Source organism: Glycine max, chromosome 11 (assembly GCF_000004515.6).
Source record: "Glycine max cultivar Williams 82 chromosome 11, Glycine_max_v4.0, whole genome shotgun sequence".
In the NCBI taxonomy this organism is placed as follows: domain Eukaryota; kingdom Viridiplantae; phylum Streptophyta; class Magnoliopsida; order Fabales; family Fabaceae; genus Glycine; species Glycine max.
Genome location: NC_038247.2, coordinates 8,027,103 through 8,054,518, shown reverse-complemented (window position 1 = coordinate 8,054,518; position 27,416 = coordinate 8,027,103). Strand labels below are relative to the sequence as shown.

At 29.2% G+C, this 27,416-nt stretch overlaps 2 protein-coding genes across 2 annotated transcripts; both read right to left on the bottom strand.

Annotated features, from left to right (window-relative positions):
- Window positions 1-7,835: 7,835 nt before the first annotated feature.
- LOC100799708 (cold shock protein 2) lies at window positions 7,836-8,738 on the bottom strand. Its single transcript, XM_003537752.5, has one exon. It carries the CDS (start codon window positions 8,669-8,671, stop codon window positions 8,066-8,068), a length of 606 nt encoding a protein of 201 aa, XP_003537800.1. The 5' UTR covers window positions 8,672-8,738; the 3' UTR covers window positions 7,836-8,065.
- A 13,470-nt stretch (window positions 8,739-22,208) lies between these two features.
- LOC100305807 (uncharacterized) lies at window positions 22,209-22,984 on the bottom strand. The gene has a single exon (NM_001250031.3). The coding sequence runs from the start codon at window positions 22,718-22,720 to the stop codon at window positions 22,415-22,417; it is 306 nt and encodes a 101-aa protein (NP_001236960.1). The 5' UTR covers window positions 22,721-22,984; the 3' UTR covers window positions 22,209-22,414.
- Window positions 22,985-27,416: the final 4,432 nt, after the last annotated feature.

The window sequence follows — 27,416 nt, the reverse complement described above, 5'->3', positions numbered from 1 at the left end:
TAAATAATTATACGATACTACTGCAATAATATAATAAGTTTAATATACATGCATGTCATATGAAACTCTTTGATTCGTTGAATTTTGTAAGCGAAAATCCAAGACATATATGTCACTGGTACGGATAATCCACATACCATGCTAAAGAACTAAGCTTTGCAAATGCCAACATAAGTCAGACGCGAGAAAACCAAGTTACAAGAGAGAATATCTAAAAAAGCCTGTTCATGTAGAATGAAAACAAGAAATTCTACCCATCTAAAGAAACAGATGCAGAAGCAGATTCTATCAACCAAAATGTGAAATTAAAGTCATTTTAGGAAAATCATAATTTCGCTAGAATAAAATGTTTACAAAATTAACTGACAAACTGACAGTTAAAGCCAATGCTCAGTGTCCTCGAAAATGCAAAACGAATAATAAAACTCATCTACTTTTTTCCTATACATCCAGGCCTGGTAAAGTAAAGGTGCATGGACACGGCTCTTGAAAATGATTAGAGATAAATAAAAGATGTGAATAACGTCCACAGATGAAATAAAAAAGTTTCAATACCCAGCTCAAGCATTTTGCAAACAGCTTTTCATTAGCTACATTCCGCCATCGCAATCATTATGCACTAGTCTACTTGCACAACTTTTACCCATATATAGTGTGCTAACTAGAGCATTTTCACAAACAGCAGACGATGATAGTAGATTACACACATTAAGATAAAACTTAGATTTAGTAATTATAAATGTTGTTAATATTATTCTTATAATAAAATTGATAATTTATCTCAATAACCATTACTTTCATTTCGATGACATTAATGATTAACAAAAAGAAATTCCAGTTTTGATTAACACAATGAAATATAGTAATATAAAAAAATTAAATAAATGTTTGTCATTATTTAAATATTTCATGATAAAATAAGATATTTAGTTCGTTATTTGAGAAATTATGAGAATGAGAAGTAGTTTATTGAACAATAAATGAGTGCGTTCAATCTAATATTTCAAATTGGAAGGAAAGAGAAATGGTATTCATTAGAATAGAATATATTTAATCCAACTTTACTCCATATACATTTTATATTAAAGCATTTACATCAAGATAACTAATAATACTTCATTTCATTTTCATCAACAACTTAATCATAAATTTTGCCAACGGCTGACAATTTGCCTGGAATAGATTCATAGTGTGAAAAATTCAATTAATTTTTTATAATGAAGATGATGTGACAAATAATTACTTCTAATGTGACAATTTGTCTGGAACAGATTCATAGTGTGAAAAATTCAATTAATTTTTTATAATGAAGATGTTCTAATGTGTTTATCATGAGTTTTGTAGGGTACAATCAATTATAGGGGTGTTGGGGACTTGATTTTGATTGATTTTGGTTAAATTTAGGATCCAATTCAATCAAATTTAATCAATTTAGTTTGATTTAATTTTTCATATTTTTATTTGAAACTTAACCTAACCCAACTTATTCATGAATAGTTTGGTTAGGTGGATTATGCATTAAAATTTGATCTTTTTTATTTAGAATTATTTTATATCATTATTCATCCAAATATCCAATACAATTAACACAATTGATCAAATGTAAAGTAATAAAATTGATTCATTTAATATCATCAATATAATATTCTAAAATAGACTAATAAAAATTAAAATAAAATATTTTTCAATAAGATTTATTATAATAGTATAAATCACAATTATTTATTACAAACTAATTTCTAACAATAAGTTTTGTTGCAATCAGATTTATTGTATTCAGATTTGTTGAAATAAATGAACAAAATATAATCTATTAATATTATAAATATAGTAGAAAAAATAAATATAAAAAAGATTAAACAAACAACATACCTAAAAATAATACATTAAGAAATTCCAACAGTAGTAGTTTCAGCACTTGCGATTTTAACATTTGGAGTCCCAATATTAACCGTATTTAAAGTCAAACCAAACAACTTTACAAAATTTGATTGGTTTAGATAGGTTCAGTCTGGATTTAATTGGATTTATAAATTTAAACTCATGACTCAACCCATAAATAAACGATTTTGATCAGATTCGATTTTAACTCAAATATATAAATGACCCAACTCAAACGGGTTGATCAAGTAGGATTCATAGGTGACTCTTACCCGTACACACTCCTAATCAATTATGTGTTATCCAATCAAAGTAACTTTTTTAGGATAATTACGAGTAGAATATTGGAGAGAAAAAAACAAAGACACAAATTTATATAGCAACAAATAAGATTTAGTGTGGATTTAGTTTGCTTTAGAGAATTTATTTTTAGGCAAAATCCATTTTTTCATGATTAATTAGTTTCATATGTAAAAGTTTTAAAATTGATTTTGGGTATATAATTAATTTTTAGTTTAAATAACTTTGAATAATTTTTTTCGTTGAATTTTACTCTTAAATTAATTTTATAATAAAAACATCTAAATATAAATTACATTACATTACTTCAATTTTAATCAAAATTAATTTCACATAATCAATTTGTTCAAAACCATTTTACCAAAAGTTGATCCAAATAGACACCTAACTTATAAGCCATCACGTAATAAAGTTCAAGCACAATACTTTTGTGGTTGTTAAAATCTGAATTTTGCTAGACTGATCGAAAAGTTTCCAAAATTGAAGTGACAAAAGCAAAAGGAAGCCCTCATGTTCCATGTCCTCGGAAATGAACCAGCTCCCTTTTTTCTTGTACAACAATGAGTGAGCAGGCTTGAAAATTATTAGGATGAAATAAAGATATAAAGTTGAGCTTAGACAGGAGAACTATAGTTCCAGAATCCAGAGCATCTTTTCCTTTCCACCTTGTTTCCCAGTCTCTTTTTCAATGAGCCGCAGAGAGCTGAGTTGATGCCAAATCAAACAAAACCAACACAATCAAATAACAAAAGCAAGCAATAGCATATACATCTGCTGTTAAACGTACATATTGAACAACTTTGCCAAAAAAAATAAGGCTGCTTCAGACTGTTGTAATTGACACTACACATTACATGATACATGTATTCATGTAATGTAACATATATATGCAGAGATCGAGTTGGGTTGGGAATCTAATAATTATCTTTATCTAGTGGAATAAATTAAACAGTGACAATGCGATCTATAATCTATCTAAAGTAAACAGACCTTTCATTCGAGTTCTGAGATCACATGCAGCTTTTTTATTTATACTAATAATATAACAGACATGCAAAACCCGGCAAAGAACGAAACTAGTAGAACAATAAGTTAGAACCATAATAAAAGCTCATCAACTTTTCAGTTAAAGGTCATCTTCTCTAATTGGTTTAACTGGCTCTCCTTTTCTTTCCCAGACAGAAGAAGATCAATGATGCGTGCTGTCAACTTTGGAGACATGCTCGTTTATTCGTTTTAGTTTCTTTCATTTTATCATATTTTCTTTCTTTCATTCATTGATCATTGTGAATGTGAATGTTACCTTTCCTCTTAAAAGAAAAGTTATCCACTTTATCTACTTTTCATTGAATGAAATAAGACAAGAGTAACGCGAGCGAGCTATTCATTCTTCTTGGAACTCGAAACCTTTTGCATAGATTGAACGCCAACGTATCAAGCTTGCAAATTTGACACAGAGAATCTCTTCCTCTCTACTACCCAGGCAGGCTTCAATGATTTGTGAATATGCCAATGAATATGAGAAGCGCTAAAGTGAAAAAAGAAAATTAAATCAACACATTATATACTATCATGATGGGAAGTCGAAAAATTATTCAAAGCAAGAGTAGACAGAAATAAAAACTTCATAAAACTTATTAAAAATTCAAATCATGAACAACAACATCTAATCACAGAAATAGCACCTTGTTGGCTTGTTCAATTTTACGTTTTCCTTTTTTTTTAACATTTATAGAGAAGTACTGTGAATATAATATTATTATTATTATTGCTTTTATTATTTTTATACAAATATTTAATAATCACAAAAAAATGAAAAGAAGATTAAAATTTGGTAACTATTTATAAAAATGGAAAAAAAAAGTAAACAAGTCCTGTATAGGTCAGATATACTTTTCAGATATGAAATTGAATGTTTTCATAATTAGGATAATAAGAAAGAAAAATAAAATACTTTTTAATATATATTTTTCCTGTTTTTAAATATAATTTTTACTATTAAATGAAATATATTAAAAATTATAAAACTTTTGTGAATCTTGTTTCTTATTTAATGAGTTGTACACATAATTTTGTATTTTTAATATAAAAAAAATCTAGTTTTAATAATTTTGCAAGTCTTGTTTTTCTGATTTAAATAATTTTTTTAGGAGATTATTTAAATTAAATTAATAGTACACCTTTAGAGCTGACTCAAACTTTCAATTTTATAAATGGGTTCACCTTGAAAAAAAAAACTTATAGATAATTTCAGAATCAATCTACGGTTTATTTTTCCTATATAGTGTGATAATTCTCACTTTTTAAAGTGTTTTTCCCATTATCAATTGTATTCTTTTGGGGTATGTTATCAACTCCAATTAGACAATGTACCATAGAAAAAAAAAATCAAAGAGATTAATTATAACGTAGTGTCATATAGTGTAAGAATTTTGATATTTGGTAGGAAACGGAATTATACGAATTCATCTGGCATGCATAAAGAAAGAAGAGTGGAAATTATTATTATCTATAGTATTTTTCAAAAAGAGTATTGTCTATAGTATAATTGATGAGCTAACGATCAAAATTATAAAGAGAATTGAAAAACTACATCTTCATTCAAAACCTTTAAGACATTACGGATATAGGTCTTATATTTTATACATTTTTCATTTATTCATTTCCTATTCAATCCAAGATAATAATAATAGTAGCAATTTTGTCTTTTTCTTCTTGTTAATTTTTTTTTTCTATCACGTTTTTCTTTTAAAAAAAATTGTTATTTAAAAATATTTCAAATAAAAATTTCCAACCATCAACTATGTGGATCAACAAGTGCGGAATGATTCTAATGTGATCTTAAATTTTAAGTCTTGAGTACATATGTGTTAAATATTTGTACAAAATTTTCCCATCCATAGGAGTTTTATCCAATTTGAAAATATTTATAATAAAAAATTAGTCTATATCTAAAATAAAGCTTTCGGGTTAGAAACTAAGAATAAAAGGAGAGCAAAATTTGCCATCAATTCAACCCACTCCCTTTCACGTTTTAGAGAGCGTTTGTTTTGCTTTAAGGTATAATACTGCGTTAAATCATGTTGTAACCACTTTTTTGAGAACGAAAGATAACCAGTAGTACCTTATTTAAAACTTTAAACATGAAAATATTACATTGTCGTATTCATATTGTTGAAAATAAAATTTTTAATATGTAAGACAAACATTGTTTTAAAGATTAGAGTAAGGTGGACAGGAAACGGAAAGAATGGTGACCGGGTTTAGAACACTTATAAAGATGAACTGGGGCGCAACACGCCCGCATACAATAAGATTCATAGCCTATGTGAATTGATAACTTTGGGTGGCTTCAAGCTAAGATTTCATGAACCTAATCCACGATGCAGGCTAGTATTCTAAATGGGACCTAGTTAATAATTTATTTATTTATCTACTGTGAAACACAATAATTCTTATTTTTGAATAAAATTATTGTTTCAAAAGTATGCTTGAATCAATATAGAGAGTGTTACTATGGTAGCCTGATTTAAAAGGGATATTCTATTTCTTGTTCTTGAGCCAAAATTTGGGTCTTGCCGTCAACGTGTTTTGAATTTTTTGACAGGATGACCTAACAAATTAATGATTATGTTGATCTAATATATAGGTAAAATACATAAATTTAAGTATTAATTATAATTATCTAAATTTAAAAAAAAAAACTGAAACCAAAAGTAAAAAAATAATATATATATATATATATATAATTAAAAAATGATAGCAAAATAGAACTGTATTATACAAAAATAATAAAATGAAGCAGAAGAATATATTACAATTCAACAGCAATCATTGGTTAGAATACACTAATAATATAGAGCTTTATTTCAATGCTATTTAATTATAAAATGTCATTTATAATAAAACTAATTTATTTTATAATAACTAATATTTTACATGTGAATTACACACACAAAAATGTTTTTTTTTTCTTTTCAATCAAAATGCACAATAAATAAATAAAATTGAGCATAGAGAATATATTGTAGTTATAGTAAAAGAAATTAAATTGCAATATATTGTTATTTTTATGTTGATAATTTCAAAAAAATATTGAAATTTAATTTAGAGAGAGAGAAAAAGTGATAGATAAAAATAAAATAAAAAAGTAATTTGAGATTATTAAAAAAATTGTTTTGATTAGTGGTAAGAATAATGTGTGAAATGCATCCCCAAGTAGGAAAAAGAAAGAATATTGAGAATATATAGATGAGAGAATGAGAAAAGTGAGAGTGTCACTCCCTAAATCTTCATTGAGGTATCCTAAATAGAATGATCTAAATGTTAGGCAAAAGATAAGGAAAATCTCCCATTTGGAGAATGCGACTAAGCAATGGTGTCATCCCCATGTGTTAATCTTGGAGGGATAGTTGCCATGATCCTGCAAAAGATATGAGAAGCCAGGGAGTTAGAGATGTTCTGGACGTCCCATTCACCATTCTCAAAGGCCACGTAAATGATCTTCCACAATGACTCCTCTTTAGATATAAACTAATAGCGTGATTCAACAAAACACCTTCTTGATTTAGGAGCCATTCATCAATCCAAAACCTCATAGTAGCCCTATTCCCAATACTCCACGTAATGAAGGCTTCGAATTTGCTCCACAGTGCAGAGATGCCTCTCCATCAAGTAGAGGCATTTGTCACCCCGTTCATTTGAGGAATAATGTGTTTACCATAGTCATACTTCCTGTGTAAGACCTTAACCCACAGTTTATCCTTGGAGGAATAATGAGCTTCTCCAGCTTAGGTGCATTGTGAAAGACTAAAAAGAGTACCCATTCAGATTCTCCACATCCGGTGGTGGATTGTGGAACAAATTCAGATTCTCCACACATCCGGTGCATTGGGGAACGAATATCCAATTAGGTTACAACTTGCAATGGCCCTTCAATGTGCCAATAGTTCTTACAGAATTCCCAAACACTATTCTGTTTCAAATTTTCAGCTCTACCGTGAGGTCAACAAGAATGAAAGTCTTTCAATATTGCTAGGAGTGCCAATGATCCCTTATTGGAAGCTTGTAGTCTCTAGTAATAACAATTTTAATCCCATACCATTCCAAATCATTCTACTTTCTATATTTCGATCTACTGTTTTATTCTTTAACATCCATCCAAATATATGCTAAACTATTTTTAAATAAAAAAATAATGACATTTCATACAACTAATGAACACTCTGATTGCGAGGGTCTAATAAGCCATTAAAATTCGAAGGACAAACAAAAACGTAATGCCCCAAGCATCCAACGTAATTTTGGGCAAATCACCATTACAAAAATCCATTCAAATATTTTATAGATTTGCACGCTTGGAAAATGCTGTAAAAAATTGATTAGATTGGAAGAGTGCTGTTGCTGCAGCCCCTGCACGCAGAAAATTCAGTCATGATTTACTTGGGGGTTTGTGCATTTCTTGTAAACAGAGATGTATAATGACAGTGATATAACCTATAGTCACAAGGATGGACGGTTCTAACCAATTAATAAATTCTAATATAAAAAATTAAAAACACCACAACTCAAGAAGAGCAAGGTATACCGCATCAAAAATCACACTTGAACCCTAATTATGCCATTCAATATTTAAAACAAATTACCACAGAAACTGATAACAATCATCCAATTCATTATAGCAAAATGTAGGTCCAAACAGATTTTGTTTGCAGATTGTAACGATAACACAGAAACTTTCATTTAAATAACCAAAAAAAAGAAAAATCTCACGCATCTACTTATAAGAAGCCACAGCTTTGACAGAAACCATTAAAATCCCTACAACATGTTAAAGTAAAAACTTAAAACAATCCGCATAACATAAACCACCATAACAGTAATTTCAACGAGCACTTGATGGGCAATCTCTGGCGAAATGCCCAGACTCTCCACAGCTGTAGCAGCTTCCTCCGCCGCCACCACCTCCTCCACCACCACCGTACCTCCCGCCACCGCCGCCTCCATACCTGCCACCACCACCACCGCCTCCGCCGTACCTGTCTCCACCGCCTCCTTGGCTGCAGTCCCTAGCCAGATGTCCCGATTCACCGCAGTTGTAGCAAGCCCCGCCACCACCGCCTCGCCCGCCACCACCGTAGCCACCGCCTCCACCATAGCCACCGCCACCACCGTAGCCGCCGCCACCGCCATATCCACCTCCACCACCTCCTCGTCCCCCGCCATAGCTTCGGCCACCATCACCGCCGCGTCTGGTTCCCTGGACGCTGGCGCCGTCGGGGCCAGTGACATCAACAGCCTTGGCGCGTCCGTCAGATTCAGATTCAATAGCGAACTCAACGGACTCTCCTTCAGCTAGGCTTCGGAAACCGTCAGATTTGATCTGAGATTGGTGAACGAAGAGTTCCTCGCTGCCATCGTCAGGGGTTATGAATCCAAACCCCTTCTGATCGTTGAACCACTTCACCTTCCCAGAAACCCTACCACTCATCTTGCGCCTCTTTTTTCTTTCTCTTACAAACCCTTCTTTTCACTCTGTTCGGGGTTACGGCGCAGGGGAAGGGTTCTTTATATAACTATTTTTTTTTATTGGGCTTTTTTCGTTGTGGGCCACGGGTTCTCTATATTCAAACTGACTATTAGAATTCTGTTGACCAAAAAACAAAAAACTGACTATAAGGAGGAGCTGATCACGTGGTTGGGGGATGATACCTTTATCCATAACGCGTATGGGCCGTTCGAATCTCCTTTCATTGTTAGTGGAGTGGTCAACATCTTTTCTTTCTTTAATTTTTCATTTTCTATAGTAACTTGTAGCTGTATTTTTTTTTTCATTAATTTTATGTCTCCATTTTCTCACTTTTCCCTAAAATATCTTCCACTACTATACGGTTACGAGATGCCAGCACAAGATTATTATTGAAAATGAAAATAGACTCACAATTTTTTTGCTTCACCGGCCAATTCAACTGTTAAATAAAAATTCAATTCCTTTTTTACAAATAAATATTTTGAATACATTTATATTTGTTTAATAAAAAATCCAATAAATACTGTTGAATATTTTGAATAAAAATTCAAATCTTAAGTAATCTATATTTATTATTTATGGAGTTTCTGACTCTATTTGAGGATTTTGATTTTTATTTGCTAATTACTTGAATACTGAAGAAAAAAAAAACACGTAACAAACCCAATTTGCATTCTACAACGAAAACGAAAATAAAGTACTGTAAAAAATAACTGATGGAAAATTAATGCATTCTTAGATTATTTGGTATGAGAAATAAAAAATAAAAATTGAAAAAAAAGGTAAAAAATATTTATTTATTTGATTGGAAGTTTGGATCATAAGAGAAGCAAAAATTTATAGTCCTAAAAAAACATGAGTTAAATAAGTATAATACTAATTTTATTTTTGTGCTTTATTTTATTGTTTTTTATATATTGAATAAAATAACATATATCATTAGTCATTTTATTAAGGCACTTTGGTGAGTAAGATATGAGAAGAAAGAATAAGATAACTATCATATTCTTGGTATAATCTATGTTGTTTGTTTCTTACTCTATCTTTTGAGAGGAAAGTTAGGTTGGAATCTTAATGATAAACTCTTTTAGCATTATAATAATTTTTATAAATATATAATCATTTGATAAAATAGACTTAAATATGTTTTTTTAATATATATTTAATTTCTGTATTTTTTATTAATAAATTTTTGTTTTACATTGAATTCTAATAAAATAATGATTTTGTATTTGTTCATTAATAGTTTGTTTTAATTTCTGATGAATTAATAAATTTTGTGTTTACTCATCGAAAAAAAAATCATTTGAAATTAGTTAGGACTAAAATAAAATTCATTAATTTATCAATGAGTAAAATAAAATTTGTTAATTTATCATAAACTAAAGCAAATATCAAGAATGAAAAAAAAAATTATAAGGTACTAATGTAAAAAAAATTATAAGATGATAAATGCAAAATTTGAGTATTAATTATAGATCAAAAATATATTTAAGCAAAAAAAAATATACAATAATTTTGATACATAAATTAAATTATATTTATACTAGATGGGTATCCAGCCAGCCAAAGGACTCGACACTTAACTAAAAAATATGAGAGCTCAACATGTCACGATTATTTTAGGGACTCAGTATTCGCCCAACAGAATACCTATCCGGTAGCCAAAAGGTTGAGACACCCTTCCAACTCAATATAGCAAAATTATGAAGACATACTAACGAGGAGTTGGGAAACCATTAATAGCATAACCATGATTAAGAATGGATTAACTAAAATGGTAATCACGTACAAAGTTTATAAGTCCAAGTCTTGTTACGGTATGTATAAATAGGTGTGAGATTCTTGAGGTAAAACCATTGATGGTTCTCATTTATTATCCATAGTAATAACTTTATGCTTAAAACTTACTTCAGCGATAGGGTGTCTTTTGCAAATATTTATCCTCGAGAGAAAAAAAAAGGGAGAACTAAGGAAAGAAGTTTTGGAGCCAAGATCATTAAGGGAAAAATGTTACCCTATTGCCCCTAAGCAAGAACATTTTGAAGCCCACTATGAGGCCTAAGTAAAATTTATTCTACTACCTCATATATTATGTACTCAGATAAGAATCAACATGAACAATGCAGAAGGCACCCATTGTAGGGCTTATGTCAAACTTATCCTACAGCCTTATAAATAATGGTTACACTTGGACAAGAAAGAACACAAAGAACGAGTAGAGCTTTCAACAAATGCACCGACAACACATACAAGAGATTTCAACACTCCATTAGGAGAATACATAGTTGAGAAGCATGAATCCTTCAACTCTATGTCCTCCTGATGGCTAGTCAGCCATGTGCACGATGGATCATAACATCATACTAGTTAGGGCTAGCAAAATGGTTGTGCCAAGTTGGTATGTGCCAACCCATCGAGTCACGGATTAACAATATTGCTTTGAGGTTGTCACTTCCTGTGGACACTTATTTTATGTTTAATGAATATGTTTTACCTTTTAAAAAAATAAAAATTTTAATTTTAATTTATAAATTATATTAATAAGTTACTATATTTTATTTAAAATTTGTTATATATTACTAATTGGGTCAGCCCGACTCGAGTTCATTTGGTCAGTCGAGCAAAATGGACTAGGCCAAAAAAAAGACTTATTTCTATTTGGGTTGGCTTTTGTTGAGCCTACTTTGGCCCTAATTACGAGCCAGATTCATTTTGTGAACCCTAATACTAGTGTCCAACAACAAACACAAAGGTTGTTTGTTGCCACCACCCCACCGACACCGACACCTTTTTGCTCCCAATATTTTGAAAGTCATTTTGCCTACAAACTAGAAAAGCCTTACCTTGGATGTATATGATGGCTTTATCATTTTGGACGAGCACATTGATGCATATGTGACACAGGTGAGCTTGTATACAATTGAAGATGCAATTATGTGTCATGTGTTCCCCACTTAATTGAAAGGCCAAGCTCTTCATTGGTTTGCCCAACTCCTTTCAAACTCTAGTAAAGTATTTTGAATCCTTAGCATCTCAGTTTGGTATTCAGTTTACAATCAGTGGATCCTATTGTTAGTCGTTATTTACGACTAATTTTTGTATTGAATAGTTACATAAAATTAACATATTTCCTCTAGTTTGTGATTCTTTTTGTATGAATTGTACATATTTTCATGTTTAGTTTGATTTCGTATAGTAGATACTCTCATTTTGTGAATTAATGTTGAAATCACTTCAGTTTCAGGCCAAAAGAAAAGAAGGTTCAAGTAGTTGGTGTCTCGCTAAGCAAGACATATGCGCTTAGCGAGTGACATCCGCTAAGCAAGGCATGTAACTCACTTAGCATGCTAGGAAACCCTAGAAGAGGATCAGAAAGCGCACCGCTCAGCGCGCCCAGCTTACTAAGCCAAATTTCACTTACTCTTGCTTAGCGAGTCAGTCTCGTCTTTTTGGATCAAAGAGAGCATTAAAAGAGAAGAAATAAGATAACTACTATGTAATTTAAGTGCAAAAACCAAGTATGTATAACAGTTATCAACCTGACAGTGGTAATGCATCATTTGATTACAACCCTATGACTGACGCTATTGCTAATAGACATTGTAAACAACATGCCACAACACACAAATGACCTTAAACGAAGGGCCGCTAAATATATGCAAAGGGAGCAGTTGGTCGATTACCAAAATCAGGTGAGAACTAAAACATTAGCAAGAAATAATGAAATTGAAAATAAAGTTTCAGAAACGGAAGGGATGGACTATCCAAGGAGCAAACACCTTCATTACACCAACATACTCCACATAATAACAGTTGGACCTGCATAATTGAACAAGTTCTTACAATCGAGATATTGACAATACCAAAATGTGCAAAAACTTTGCCAAAACTGAAGAACTCAACTGAAGAATGCACGACTCTAAAATATAAGATTGAAGGTCTTAAAAAAAACAAACAGTTAAATGACTTCATTTGCAAACCTAATAAAACTAAAATAATCATCCTATTATTTTATTTGATTGCCATAATTACGTATTTCTTCAAATATTATGTATTTTTTCACATAACACTTGCTTCATAATCATTCAAACTTCATGTTGACTTTCCCTTAACATGTAACCATTACATGTAAGCTTTGTCAAATGTCATTTTTTCACTGATTCGCCGATAAGTGCAATCCAATCGCGAGGAATAGATTCAAAAGTGTATCAAGGTGGGAGGGGGACAATTTTTTTTACACAATTATTTAAACATCTAACTTCTAATAAATGATTATTCAATAGATAATAAAATTTAAAAATATTTATTATTAATGTTATGTATAAAATAAGAGATGTGATCTACTACTATAAAAATTAAGTAAATATCAACTCAAAAATATATTTTTCTTATATATTTTCCTTTATTAGTTTTTTTAATCTTTATTTTATTTTTTCCCAATATAAAGAGTCCCAAGGGAGGAAGGGGCAAATGCCCTTGCTTGTTCCCCCAAACTCATCCCTCCCAATCATGTCATGTGAAATTTTCTACAAAGAAGGTTTCGGGGTCTTTCTCCCTCCAAGTGAAAAATTCCAATGACTATATATAGGAGATTCAAATCCTGTAATTTTTATACATTTATTTATAAAATTAGTTATTAAAAAAAGAGAATTGCTAATGCACACACTTTTTTTTAGTTAAAGTGAATTAGTAATCAACACCAAAAGTTTTCGACAAAAAAATCCAACAAATTCTTTTCAATGCTTACCTTTTTTTAAAAAATAAAAACTTATTTCTCTCCCTTAAATTATTCTAATTATTTTTTCAAAAAATTACTAATAGTATCAGTATTACTATTAATAATGACAATTAAACTCATAATAATAACAATTAACCCAAATAAAATTGTCCCTATACACTCAGGTATAACATACAATCGTGACAGTAGTAGCAACTCTAGCAGCAGTGACAGCCCTATCTGCAACAAATACTGCTTTGTTTTCGTACTAGTAATCCTTCGAGGGAACGTTTGTGGCATTTTCAGCTTTTTTTTTTTCATAGAAGCCCGCAATTTAAACCGAGAAAGGGGAACATACATTAATGAAAACAGAAGCATCATTTCTAACAGGATTATAGAAAGCGCACAACAATGTTACATCCATTTAATTAAGTTAATCAAGGATTATAGTAAGCATCAATCACTGTGATTCCAAACTCTAGAAAACTTTTTACTTTAGTTCCTGACATTTACTAATGGCATGTTTAGATGAAATTAAATTTTCTCACAATCAATTCCAAAACCAAAACAACGAATTGAATAGCCTTTAAGCATTTTGTCTCCAGTCTCCAGAGTACTACCCGTCCCCCCAGCCCAAGTAACTAAATGAAGAAGAGGTCCACAACATATAGTTTTCCGTATACTAATAAGAATAGGTATTAGAAGAAGAGAAGACAAACTTTGTAACAGAACTATATATGCATGCACTACCATTATAATCTTAAAGCAAAAGCTCAAAGAAATGAACCCAAAAAACATAAACAAGCCTTTTTTTAATAAGAAAATTGAATGACACAAATTAACTAAGGGGTATAACGGAAATTACCATTTTCATGAAAGTTATAAGATAAATATGCACTAATAAGAAGGCCGTGATGTTCAATAGCTAGCCAGGCACTATTATTTGCGAACTGACTTGGGCAATTTGGTTTAGCCATTTAAGTGTGACCAAAAGGTGTTGAAGATTTACAACATCAATTTTGAGCAGACCCTTTCAAAGGCATATTCGGCCATACTGAAAGAGAAAGCAGCACAGAACCTTAACATCAGCAAGGCTTCATTAATTAAATGCAACTTTGATATCTCCATCACCGAACAGGCTTTGGAGTCAGTTTTTTATATCACATACAACTCATTTTCACGATAAAATCGATATATTTTATCTCATTTCGATAACAATGATTAACAAAATGAAATTAAAGTTTCGATTAACTAGGTCAAATACGGTAATATAAAATGGAATTAAATAAAATTATCATTATTCAAATATTTTAAGAAAAATAAAATAAAATATTTATTCCTTTATTTGATAAACTGTGAGAATAAGAACTAGAGAACTTACCTAAATAAAATTAAATTGAAATAGACATTCCAGTAATCAAACTTCTAAAAGCCTAAGGATGAATGCTCAATATTATCAAATTAAACCCCATTCAAGTTCACTTTTCATCACCAACCGAGGTGCACAGTCAAAGTTAAATGATCAGCATATAACCTTATTGAACCCTGCTCTAAATGCTTCCATTTTACGCATGCTTATCACTTGAAGAAAGAATACCATTTTGAGCTAAGTTTTAAGGCCTCATAACAGTGTCACATGGGCCTTTGATTCCTTGCTTGCTTGAGAAGGAGTGTATCAGTCCTTTCTGCTATTATGGCCTTGCAGGAATCACGTAGGTCCAGGATCTTTAGTTATGCTTCATCTTGTTTAAGTATATTTTAAGATAATGGAGATTACCAATTTATGTATATCACTTTAATTAAATTGGCTTATCATGTATGTTATGGGTATGGATGTATATGCTTTCCTAGTGTATGAGAATTAAACATTGGAGTGATTTAGAAGCATGTCTTATACACTGCTGTTGCAGAAGGAAGCGTAAGTGTCAGCGTATACAGTGTGAAAAGGGATGCTGAAAAAATTTAATTTTGAAAGAATAACTATAATTACTTTTACATAGCTAGTTATATAAAAGTTGGTATAAAATTATAACAAATTTTATAATTATAGGTATTTTAAATATTTTTTTATTTAAAAATAGTTATAGTTTTAAAATTATAACTAGTTTTTATAAAAATAATATTTTAAATAATTTATTTTTATTCATCTATAATTAGTAGTTGGTTTTAGATATAACTAGTTTACTTATCATAATTAATTATATATTCATATTTTAAAAACAATAATTAATTATATTAAATTATACCTATATTTTAAAAATTAAGTATGATTATAATGATAAGAGAAAAAAAGTTATATATAGCAGTAAAACTTTGCATAATGACGAGAGTAATAGGGAATCAAAATTTCAGTAGTGGTAATGTTAAATGACAATAGTACCCTCAGTTTTAGCGGGAAGTAAGTTTGTATTATTGACAACTGTTCGGCATAGGCGCAGACAGCAGCACTAGCAGTGTTTGATGATGCATCATAGGTGTGATTTTCTTTCCGCGAAGCAGCTGGTTATAATGCTTATGTGATATTTCAATTATTTTGATGATTGATTCTGAACACAAGGTTCTGGAAGCAATCAAATGAAGGTTTTACGCACATCCTCGATCGACGCTTAAGCAAACATGAGGTTGGATTCCTGCACTTGTTCCTTCATTTCATTCATTCTGATTTGTGAGCCCTAACAGCGAAGAATTGTGTGATTTGTGCAGGGAAATCGAAATGCAAGAGTCCTCTGACTTTTTTTTACTACCTGCTTGTTAGATTGACCGTGATAGGTGAAAGTTTCTTGAGCTATTGCTTGTGTGTCATCTAAGGACTTTCGGTGGAAAGAAAGTTTTTTCATGTATATCAATCATAATATCTTAAAATGAACAAATCTCTTTGATTAATCATAAATGTTTTTAGGACATAAAAAAAGTTATGTGATATATTTATTTTTTACTTTAATTATTTATCACACATATTAAATAATTTAATAAAAATAATATGATATTTTTATTTAGGAGATATTTGATAACTGAAAAGTTTTTACTTTTTTCATGAATTTTACATTAAGAAATTATTATTCTTACGTTTGGATGTAATTAATAAAAAAAACCAAGAAATTATGATTTTCACAAAATAATTTTAGTCAACATTCTCGTAAAAACATTCCTAGGGGGTCGGTTTCCCGAGTGGAGGGAAAATTTTAATCACGCAAAATGACTACATTATTATTTTTTATAATTACAAATAAGATTGTTATTTATTCAAAAGTTTTGGTCTCCACTGCTATTGTAGTGTATTTTTTTTTTTATATATTTCTACATTTTCAAGTGTTTCTCATTTTCCAAAATTTTTATATTTACCATTATCCTTATAAACATTACATGATATAAATTATTTGGGTTTATTTTTCTATTGTCATATCAATTTTAACTATAGAACTCAATCATTGGTTTCTATAATATGATTCTAAGAATACAAAGCCAAAAAAATAATAAAAAAGTCAAAGTTATGGAGGAGATTATTCAATGATGTATTTTTTAACGAAGGATATATTCATAAAAAGATCTCATATACACAAAAAAAATGATAATGTAACCAAGAATCTTTATTTCCTAAGAAATATATTAAAACTAACCAAATATATTTCACACATTTTCAAGAATCATAATTTTTCCTACTAATCACGATTCCTATAAATGATTTCAAAGTATGTAAAAAAATTTAGGCTATCAAATAGTCCCTTGTAGTAAAAGAAAATTTTGACTTGAGAAGCTAAGATTTTCACATCCTCACAATAAAGTTTTCATGTAAACCCCTCAAAAAATATTCCTAGAAAACCTTATTTCTCATAAATCTTATTTTTTAAAATAGGTACCAAATATGAAAAATAAAGATTCTCAATCTAGATTCTCAAAAAACTAAAAATTGTTTCTTACCAAACGCTCCATTAGCTTAACATCATCCGACTCATCAACTATAGACCTACTATATATATGTCTCAGCGTGTATATGTGTGTCTTTTTTTTTTTGTTGATTTCTGTGACAATTTTCTCAGCTTCTGTGACTATTTAGTAGTTTTTGTGAAAGTAAATTATTTATGGGATTTTTTTTGCTTCACTGTACTGTGGTTAGATGGTTCTGTCATACTAAGGAAATCAAATGTCATTTGTTGTCTGTTTTTTGCTGCCTAATCCACTCAGAAGTTAGATAGATACTTCAGTGCTTTTTGGTTTTGATAATTCCATTTTATTTATGTCAAAGAATGTGTTGTTAAAGTATTATTGCAGAGTTTTTGTTTATTTCGCCGCTAACTCTTATTTGATGTAATTGCTTTAGAGGCCAAAAGGGAACACATTCAAGACTCAGAGTTTGTGGTCTGCTTTATCTTTAACTCATGCTATGTCCTATTGAGATTTTTTTATAGTTTGAAGTCTGTTTAAGTTTCTTTGGTCTTTGTGTTTTGATTGTGTAGAACCCGTAGTTGCTGAAGCCATATTTTTCAACCATGAACAAGTTCCGGTGCATCCGATATACATAGATCCAGTAAGTGAACTTGTGTTTTTAGCTTTTATTTGTCCCTTGTGCTTCTGAAAGCCATATAAACTGGTAGTTTTGCTGAGTCCTTTGTTCCATACAAAAGTTTAAATAGTATTCAGGAAAGTATTTTTTGGAACTTATTGTTTTGTATTTTGAAAATTATTTTTTGGAATGATGTTTAGATTTGTATTCCATAAAGTACATTTCTAAATACAAAAATTTAACATCATTCTAGAATATAATTTCTGGAATAGTGATATAAGAGTATTTTTAGTATAGAGAGCATTCATGATAAAAAAATAAAATAAAAAAATAAAGGGGATGTACTTAGTAAAAAAGGAGAGTGAATATAGTAAAACAAATTTTAATGAGTTAATTAAAAAATAATAATTTTATAATGACAATTATTGCTTTGTTTATTAATGTCTAGCCCGCACTTGATTTAGACTTGAATATGTTTATTGAAGGACTCGAACTAGTATATTAGTTTTGAATAGGTTTTTCTTATTTATTAAAAATTCACTCAAACCGAATTAAAAAAATATGTGATTTGGTTTATTTTTTTATTTAAAATAAAATTTAAATTAAACTAAATCAATATTTTACAATTTAATTCGATTCAATTTTTGTGATTTTTACTTAAATATTTTTTTTCAAATTTTAAATTAAATTATATTAAAAAAATTGTTAATAATAATTTACTAAACTTATTAATACGTTAAACCTTCTATAATAAAAATCTATTAAATTTGAAAAAATAAAATGATATACATTATATATATAAATTCGTATCCATAACATTACAAAACGTTATAAAATGTATTTTTCCCATTTAACATGATTCTAACGCATTCTAAAAAACACTATTAATCATCAATAAAATATTGTTTGTTTCTAAAAAAACAAAAAGGAATATATATATATATATATATATGCGAAGGCCTTCACTCCGTTTTATTTAGCCGTGTGTAAGTTATTATCAAACATACATGTGATGGAAACAATATCCTATTTTTTTTAGCATGCATAGTGAATGTTAACACCTGAAAGTGGGTCATATCCCAACTTCCAAGACAATTGGTAAACAACTAGCTAAGGCTGGTGATAACTTATAAGAATTATATATGTATGCTATTTTCACTACCTTATAGTGAAATTCTGAAATTTATAATTAACGATTGAAATAGCTTCTCTTGTCGGTATAATTGTAAAATCAATATAATTAAATATAGTAGTTATTTAAACCATTATCCCTACTCAAAGATGGAGAGAATGGCCCGAAATCATATTCACCATTCTTCTAGGTATTTTTGTCTGCCTCATAAAGATAAAGAGACGGAAAAAGGAACAGTATACTACACAAGTATTCATATATCATTATTGAATAAAAAACAAAGGGATCCTGCTCAGGTTTACGTGTGTTTGTCAGACACATCTGCTACACTCACACATGAAGTTGAAGTTTTTTTTTAAAAAAAAGAAGTTAATTTCGCAATCACAATATGAATAAGGATAGATAATCATTAGGATAGTCCATCGACAACTGCAAGAGAGTAACCCTGGTTATATGAACGACTAATATAACGTTGAGAAATAAACATCATTAATAGTAAATAATGTAAGAAAAGAAAAGAGTGAGAGAATAAAAAGAAATGATGATGACTTAAAAGTATATGTTGTACGAGTTACGTAAGGAAAATTTTGTAGCAGAGCTTACCCTAATTTTAATTTTCAGAAAATTTTGTACGATGAGGCAGGGACGGGCCTACTTTCATGTGGCTGGGCCTGGACGTGGTGAGCACTGAGCACGCCCCACTCACTTGAAAATAAAATTGTACAGCTGTGTGTGTCGTTATCATTTTATCCTAATGAATTTATATATATTAAAAAAAACTTTCATTAAATTCTTACCTTTCCCAAATTCCAAATCTTATGTCTTCCTATGCATATGATAGCAAGTGCTGATTTATATTTATGAAAAAATTGGCTTAATCATTTTGATTTGAACACAGTTATAGTGTGGCATAAATTTCTAGTTCATTTCAGCTCTAGTTAGGTATAGTGTTGCTATATTTAATAATCTTGGTGTAAAGTTTATGAATTATTTATTTTGTCATTATTTAATTTTTTCATCAATTTAAATAAAATCTGAATTCTTAATTGTACTTATTAAAGTTTCGATCTCAGTGTTTATTTTTAAAATCTTAATTAATGAAGAATCTATACCATAATAAATAAATTACTGGAAAAATAAAAAATAGTAATATCCCAAGAGAAAATATAAAGGACTAAAACTTTAATAAAAAAAATAGAATTTATATCTTAATTAAAATGGAAAACAAAAAAGTATATTATATCAATGCTCGAAATAAACTATAAACTTGAAAAACCAAAGAATTGAAATATACTACCAAAATTTTTGCTGAGAAGGGAGTTCTTCCTCCTGTTGCCAGCATTTTCATGGTTCTGTTGTAATAGGAAAGAATCGCTTTCTGAATCTGATAGCTGAAAAAGATGCGTGAGAGAAAGGAAGTTGGGCAAGCCTAGCCCTTCCTAGGAATTGTTGTATTGGACCGAAATAGAACTTGAACTTCGTACGGGCTCGGCTTAACTTAACTAGGCCGAACCAAAACCACCGTTATTTTTCTATAGCTCTTACTATTTACAATCCTTTTCTTGCTAACAACACCCCCGTATCCCCAACCTCCCAACTACCCATTATACCCTTTTCCCTTAAAGATGGACAACCCTTTTGCTTTCTGAAAATATTTCCGAAATTAAATATACCTATTCCAAAAATATATCTTCAGAACTATAATTTATAGTTCTAGAGATATACTTCTAGAATATGTATATGTTTTTTTTATTAAAATATCACTTAAGAATTAAGATTATTGACGAGAAATACAAAAAAAATCATTGACAAGATAGATGTTTATCTTATACTCATATTTGTTAGTCTTATTTTTATCCTATAATTGGAGTTCTTTAAATCCTATCTAAAATCTTATTTTCTTTCTATTTTTATTATTTTTTAAACCATCTTCACTATATATTCTTTATATAATCATGTGTTTTCATCAATAACATAATATTTTATATTTTACTTCATGTAGCACTATGTTTCAAGGTATGTTAATAAGTAACTTCATTTATTATACACCTTAATTGTAAAGCAAAACTTTTGACAATATTTTTTTCCCTTTAAGTGCATTCATTCATTTTCTAATCCAAATCTATGTCAACGATTTAAGCCTTAACCTTGAACAACTCTTAAGTACTTTGATTGAGGTGTGATTTGTTATTACTAGAAATGTCTTTATGGAATAATGTATACCATTTGAGAAGTGTATCTTTGAAATTATAAATTATAGTTTTGAAAATATATTTCTGGAATAGGAATATTTAATTCCATAAATACATTTCTCAAAAGAAAAAGAGGTATACATCTTTAAGGGAAAAGGATATAATGGATGATTGGGAGGTAAAAAGGGAGTGTGGGGGTGTACATAGCAAAATTTGGTGGTGTAGGTAGCAAGAGCTTTTTCTATAATTTATAGGGATCATAAAAGTAATATCTCATTCTAGTCTCTATTTTATTCTCTCTCTTTTTTTAACTTCTCATTTATTTTTATATATTTATCTATAAAACATATAGATACATAGAGAGTATCTTTCTTTTACTAATACACCACAATGTTATTATATTAACGTCTTTCTGTGGTCTATGATGGATCTTTTTTTTTACTATAATTGTTAAATTAATCCTCAAATGTAATTTTAGGAAAAACTTAAACAAAACTCATTTCCTTTTATCTTTTTTCTTTCCTCCTTTGTTACCTAAAAAGAATAAAGGAAAATTGCACTCGCATCCCGTACTCTGTTGAGAGAAGCTAATTACAAATACAAACAAATCACCTTTTTGTAAAAGTTTTTTCTTGTGCTCTACTGTACAAACCATCGTGGATAGCTGTAAAATTAGAAAAAGAAAAGTTCACAAATTATGTACAGTACCTTCACATACAATCAGGATGAATGAGCAAAGTGTTTTTACGTATTCTTTTTATCCCATTTCAAAAAGCTCTTTTCTTTCCTAAAGGTATTTTTCTAAGTTTGTAAGTATTATTCTTCACTTCTTTGTCACGTAGGCAACCAATTTTGAGTGTTGACAAAATACCTGTTTGTATTTTGATGGAAAACACAAACTAAAATAGATGCTATAGACTATAGAGTTTGAATAAGTAACAACAGGGGTGTCTCGGATCAAATCAGCGTGGCATAAAATCACATGAAGCTTGAATCAGGAGATCCAGTAAGTATGGTGGAACTATACAGTCTAGGATAATATTGTGAAGAAGGATAACATAAATGAATGACATAACAAAAACTTAAAAGAAAAGAAGAAAAAAAAGAACAAAATGGTTAATAATAATAATGTACATGAGTAACATGATTACACGATCTGCTACCAACATTGGTCTGTTTCCCATTTCCTTGCACTTCCAGCATAGGAAAATGTCTGATTTCTTGCTTCCATATTTGCTGATCTTCTGTATCTATAGATTTCTCTGTCATATTGAGCTCGCTTCTCTGGGTCAGATAAAGTTGAGTAAGCTGAATGGATCATCATAAATTGGTTCGCTGAGCTTTCCTTCTGATTCATGGCCACAACATCAGGATGGTATGTTCTTGCCAGCTTTCTGTAAGCAGCCTTTATTTCGATGCAGCTTGCACCCACTGAAATACCAAGCACATCATAAAGGGAAGCCATTTTTTTGTTTTCTCAGCACAAAAACAGAGTCCTCTGTTTTCAGTTGTGGATTGAATAAAACTGGAAACAGTTTTTTTCTAGAAAAAAATGGCACTGAAGGGCTTGAGGAGTAAAGAAAACGTGTGGAACTGTTGGGAAGGAAGAGATTGAGGGTGGATAAGGCTTAAGGAGAATGATATGGGGAGTGTCTTTTTATAGAACACATGAATAATGACACTAGACTAGAGTGTGTATCAAAAATGAAAATGTAATATACGGATACATGTGAATGGCGAAACATGGCTGAGGTTGTACAAGTCAATGTTGGATCATGTTCTTTGCTGACTCATCACACTATTCAAATGGATAGACTTACCATTTTTCATTATGTGGTCCTAACTCCTTACCACTTGCTAAAATGCATTTATGGTTTACAGTTTTTTTAAGCTTCATATTTAATATGCAATTGATGGGTCACACTAAGGCTCAAACCTACAACAAGTCTTGGTAAAGCAAATAAAAAACCTACAAGTCTTGGTTCCAAAGTGAGGCAACACATTTGGATCTATAGAGGGAAAGAAAGAAATAACAGATCAACGGTAGGATGGAAATTTGTCAAGTATTTAATTGCACATTTGAAAATTTGGTCCAAAATGATTTTTGAGACAAAAGTAATTTTGTCAAAAAGGATTGAAACACTAATTTTTATCCATTAAATCTGTATTGAAATGCCGTTGTAACAATTTTAACTATAAACTAAATATACAAACAAAAAATAGAGAGTGGAAATAATTTGTCTTGGATATTCGTCACACTTCAATGACAGGTCTAATTCTAGGGTGCTGAGGTATATATGAATTAATTCAATTTAAAGCATATCATACAAATTGAATTTTAAAAAAGGGTATTCAAGAAGTTAAAAAATTAAACGAAATAATTCCTTATTGAATCGAGACAATTTTGAATTTTAATTTTAAAAACCATTCTAATTCGAGTTAGTTAAAAGTCTCGCATATATACAGGCTCAGGTGCATATATACATAATTACATACCTATTACGTGTGTGTATATATTATACTTTTTTTTGACAGAATATATATTATTCTTAAAAACTTAAATATTGTTTTAGTTTGTTATTTAGATGACTTATTTATATATTTATGATGAGTGTCTGACTATCTCCTTGACATCATCTTCAAATATTCGTCTAGAAGGATTTTGAAAATATACGCACCTATTGCCTTTTTCCTCCCATCTTATCACATAATAAAGGATCATTCATGTGCATCATGTTAGATAAAAATCATTTTAATAATAATTTGTAAATATTTAATATAATTAATAGTAAAAATATTAATTTAATTTGACAAAAACTCATAAAATATATGTTCCATAATAAAAAAAATACATAGATAAAATAGTATGTGAAAATTATCATCTACAAAAAATTAACGAAAAAATATTAGAGGTGAATTAAATTATATTTTTATATATTATCCTTATATTTATATTTAATCATATAATGCTTCAGCCTTCTTGTAATCTGTTTTATATTTTTAAAACAAGGTCTAAATCTGATTAAAGTAGAAGATAACAGTGCCAGCACGGCAGCACATGCAATTACAATTTACAAAACACGTTTTATTATTAACACAAAAATATGAAATGACATGAAGAGAAGAGACTCAACAAAAAGAACAGATCAAGCGCTATTTATTCTGTACGCACTTAAGTTGCTCTTGAATTTGATTGTCAGACTGGTGCTAAACAACACATAATCATTCTACTAGCTGAAATTTTATTTATTAATTTTATATAGGTTGAAAAATAAAATTAAAGGTTGAGATTCAAGTTTTATTCTCCCTCTAACAGCAGAGAATCCTCATCCTCCACGTATGAATATGATGTCTTCGATGACAACTTGACTTTTATTATTGAGCAGAACTGCAGAAGTAGAAGATGAGTATTGTACATAGTCAAAGTTTAATTCTAACTATTGATTCCGATACAAATTACAAGTGGCTAAATCCGGTCATTTTAATTATAATTTATTTTTTTGCTCTGCGTATCAGAGAAATCTTGTTAGAAGATGATATATATGTTAAAAGGAATTAATCCCCATAATAAGTGCAGTTGAGAAATACCGTAGTTACACGCACAAATGTTATATTTAATCACATATATATTATTATTGTACTCATGAATTTGCTTTATAAAATAATGGGATAAATATGTTTTTAGTTTTTTTTTTAATTCTTGAAGTTTCATATTGTCTAATTTAATCTCTATATATTATTAAAAATGAGTTTTAGTCTCTTCGCACATATTTTTCAGGAATGATGTTGATTTTTGAGAAATGAGTTATTGTTGGTTCTCACTTTTAATAACAATATTTTTTTCATACACACATTTCTTTCGTCTTAGTTGTAATAAGTTATTAAATTTGAGAGTTTATGCAGACTTGTAATAATTTTATAGACTCAACTCGTAGACTCAACTCATATATTCATAAAAGTCTACTTTATGTAAAAATAATAACAAAATATCTATAAATAACATACTAATTAAATATTTCAACAATACAATAAAGTAAAACAATAAATCATAAAGTTCAGAATATTTAAATAATCAAGTTTAGTAATAATACATCACTACTAGATAATAACTTGTAGAGATTAGAGTAGTAGTAGATCATTCTCATCGAATGCTTGATGTTATTACAGAACAATGATTTGATATTATTGAATGTGAGAATTTTATATTTAAGAATAACACGTTAAATGAAGGTATGTTGAATGTTAAATAGACAGAAAATAATAAAAAATGACTTACAATTTGATCTAATCTTTTTAACTTGCTAGCTCGTTGACTCAATGGTAAATTTGAGAGTCTATCGAGTTTACTTAGAGTTTATAGAGTTTACCCAGAGTGTACTAAAAAAAGAGTTTACTCACGAATCACTCGTAGAGTATAAGTGGACGGATAAACTCGTAAGAGTTAACGAGTTAACTCGAGGGTTTGATAACCATTACTTGTAAGAAAGAAGCTATCGATTTCAAACCACAACTCCTACATATAGACATTGATGAGAAATTATGTGAATTCATATACTTGCAACACAAACTGTTGAAGAATGAAGGTTAAAACAAAGATAGGAATGAAGTCGTTGAAAATTATGGTTCAAAATATTGAGGGACACATGCTAATAACTTTTTTTTAAAAAAAAATCATGTCATTGTAATGAATTTTTTAAAAATCCTCACAATCAATTCTAATAAAGAAAATTAATGTCATTTATTGAGAGAGACTAAAAACATATTTTTAATAAAGTATTGAGGCTAAAATTATGTTCAATAGGATATTTTAACTAAGTTTTAACTTTTTTTAATAATAAAAAAATTCATTTGATTGTTCGATAAACAAATTTTTTTCAGATTGTTTTTGAAATGCTAGCTTCTACTTTCTATTTTTTTATATTTTCTTTTATTTTTATCCTCGATATATTTATTCATTTTCTTGTTATCTTTTCTAAATAAATCATGATATTATTATGTGTCATTTTAAACTTTTTTAGTTACTTCAACAACTAATTTTACCTTACACTTATAATTTAATAAGTTAATTTTTCAGCTTCCAACTAACTTTCGAGTTGGTTTTGTCAACCATGATTTAAATTGATTAATATGAAATTTTAGAGACTAAAAAAAATGAAAATAAAAGGACTAAAAACAAATTTTTTCTCTAAAATAATATTCACTTAGGCATATATTTGTATTATAAAATATCAATATCAATTCTTAAATATGATAATATATTATGATATATTCTCATTTTTCTTTATTAAATTTATCATTATTTAATATTTTTTTATCTTTATAAAAATATTAAATTATTAATATTTTATTTTTTATGTTAATTTTTCATAAGTCTTTATTCAAATTAATTACCTTTAACTTTATAGAAAATTTTACTTTTTGTCACATATATATGTTGATTATTTTGTTTTACTTTTGTCAAATTATAGAAAACATTTATTTGCATATTTATTTATAAAAAAGGTTATATAAAAAATTGTCATTAACAATGCATTTGTCTATAATATTTATAATTAAATAATATTTATGTAAGCCTTATTTGAATTTAACTCACTTAACAGAATCCACGTAAAATTTATACAAGAACAATGGTTTGTTAATATTTTTCAAAACATAATTGTTTTGATGAGTACGAATATATTCAGTATGAACTACACACAAAAATATGTGTAGATATTTTAGTGGATAAATAAATAAAAACGGTAAATAATTAAACATGAATTTCGCGGGAATCATGCGTTGTATTTATCATATACAGTTTTCATCAAATTTATTGTATTTATCATGTCAAATTCATGTGTCTTTTAATGGTAGGATCAAAGATATTTCTTTCAAAAGGTCCTTCCCAGTTCCCAAAAAGAAGAAGAGGATATTCCTTTCAAAAAGTCATATTACACTTATGTTACATTGCAACATTAAATTGAGTCACAGTAGCGGACAACTAGATATAATGACTTGAAAGAAAATAAAAAGATTACAACATGATAAAATCATCCATAAATCAGCAAATAATTATTAAACCACTGTTACGACCCAAGTATTACGTAACTAGTTTATAAAATTTCTCTAAATTTGGTCACAAGTGACAAAGCCACGACACTTTTTAAAATATTGCACATTGA

Bases quoted from the DNA above. Each gene is read 5' to 3' on its own strand.
- LOC100305807 (NM_001250031.3), bottom strand. From the start codon at position 22,720: ATGGCTTCCCTTTATGATGTGCTTGGTATTTCAGTGGGTGCAAGCTGC.
- LOC100799708 (XM_003537752.5), bottom strand. From the start codon at position 8,671: ATGAGTGGTAGGGTTTCTGGGAAGGTGAAGTGGTTCAACGATCAGAAG.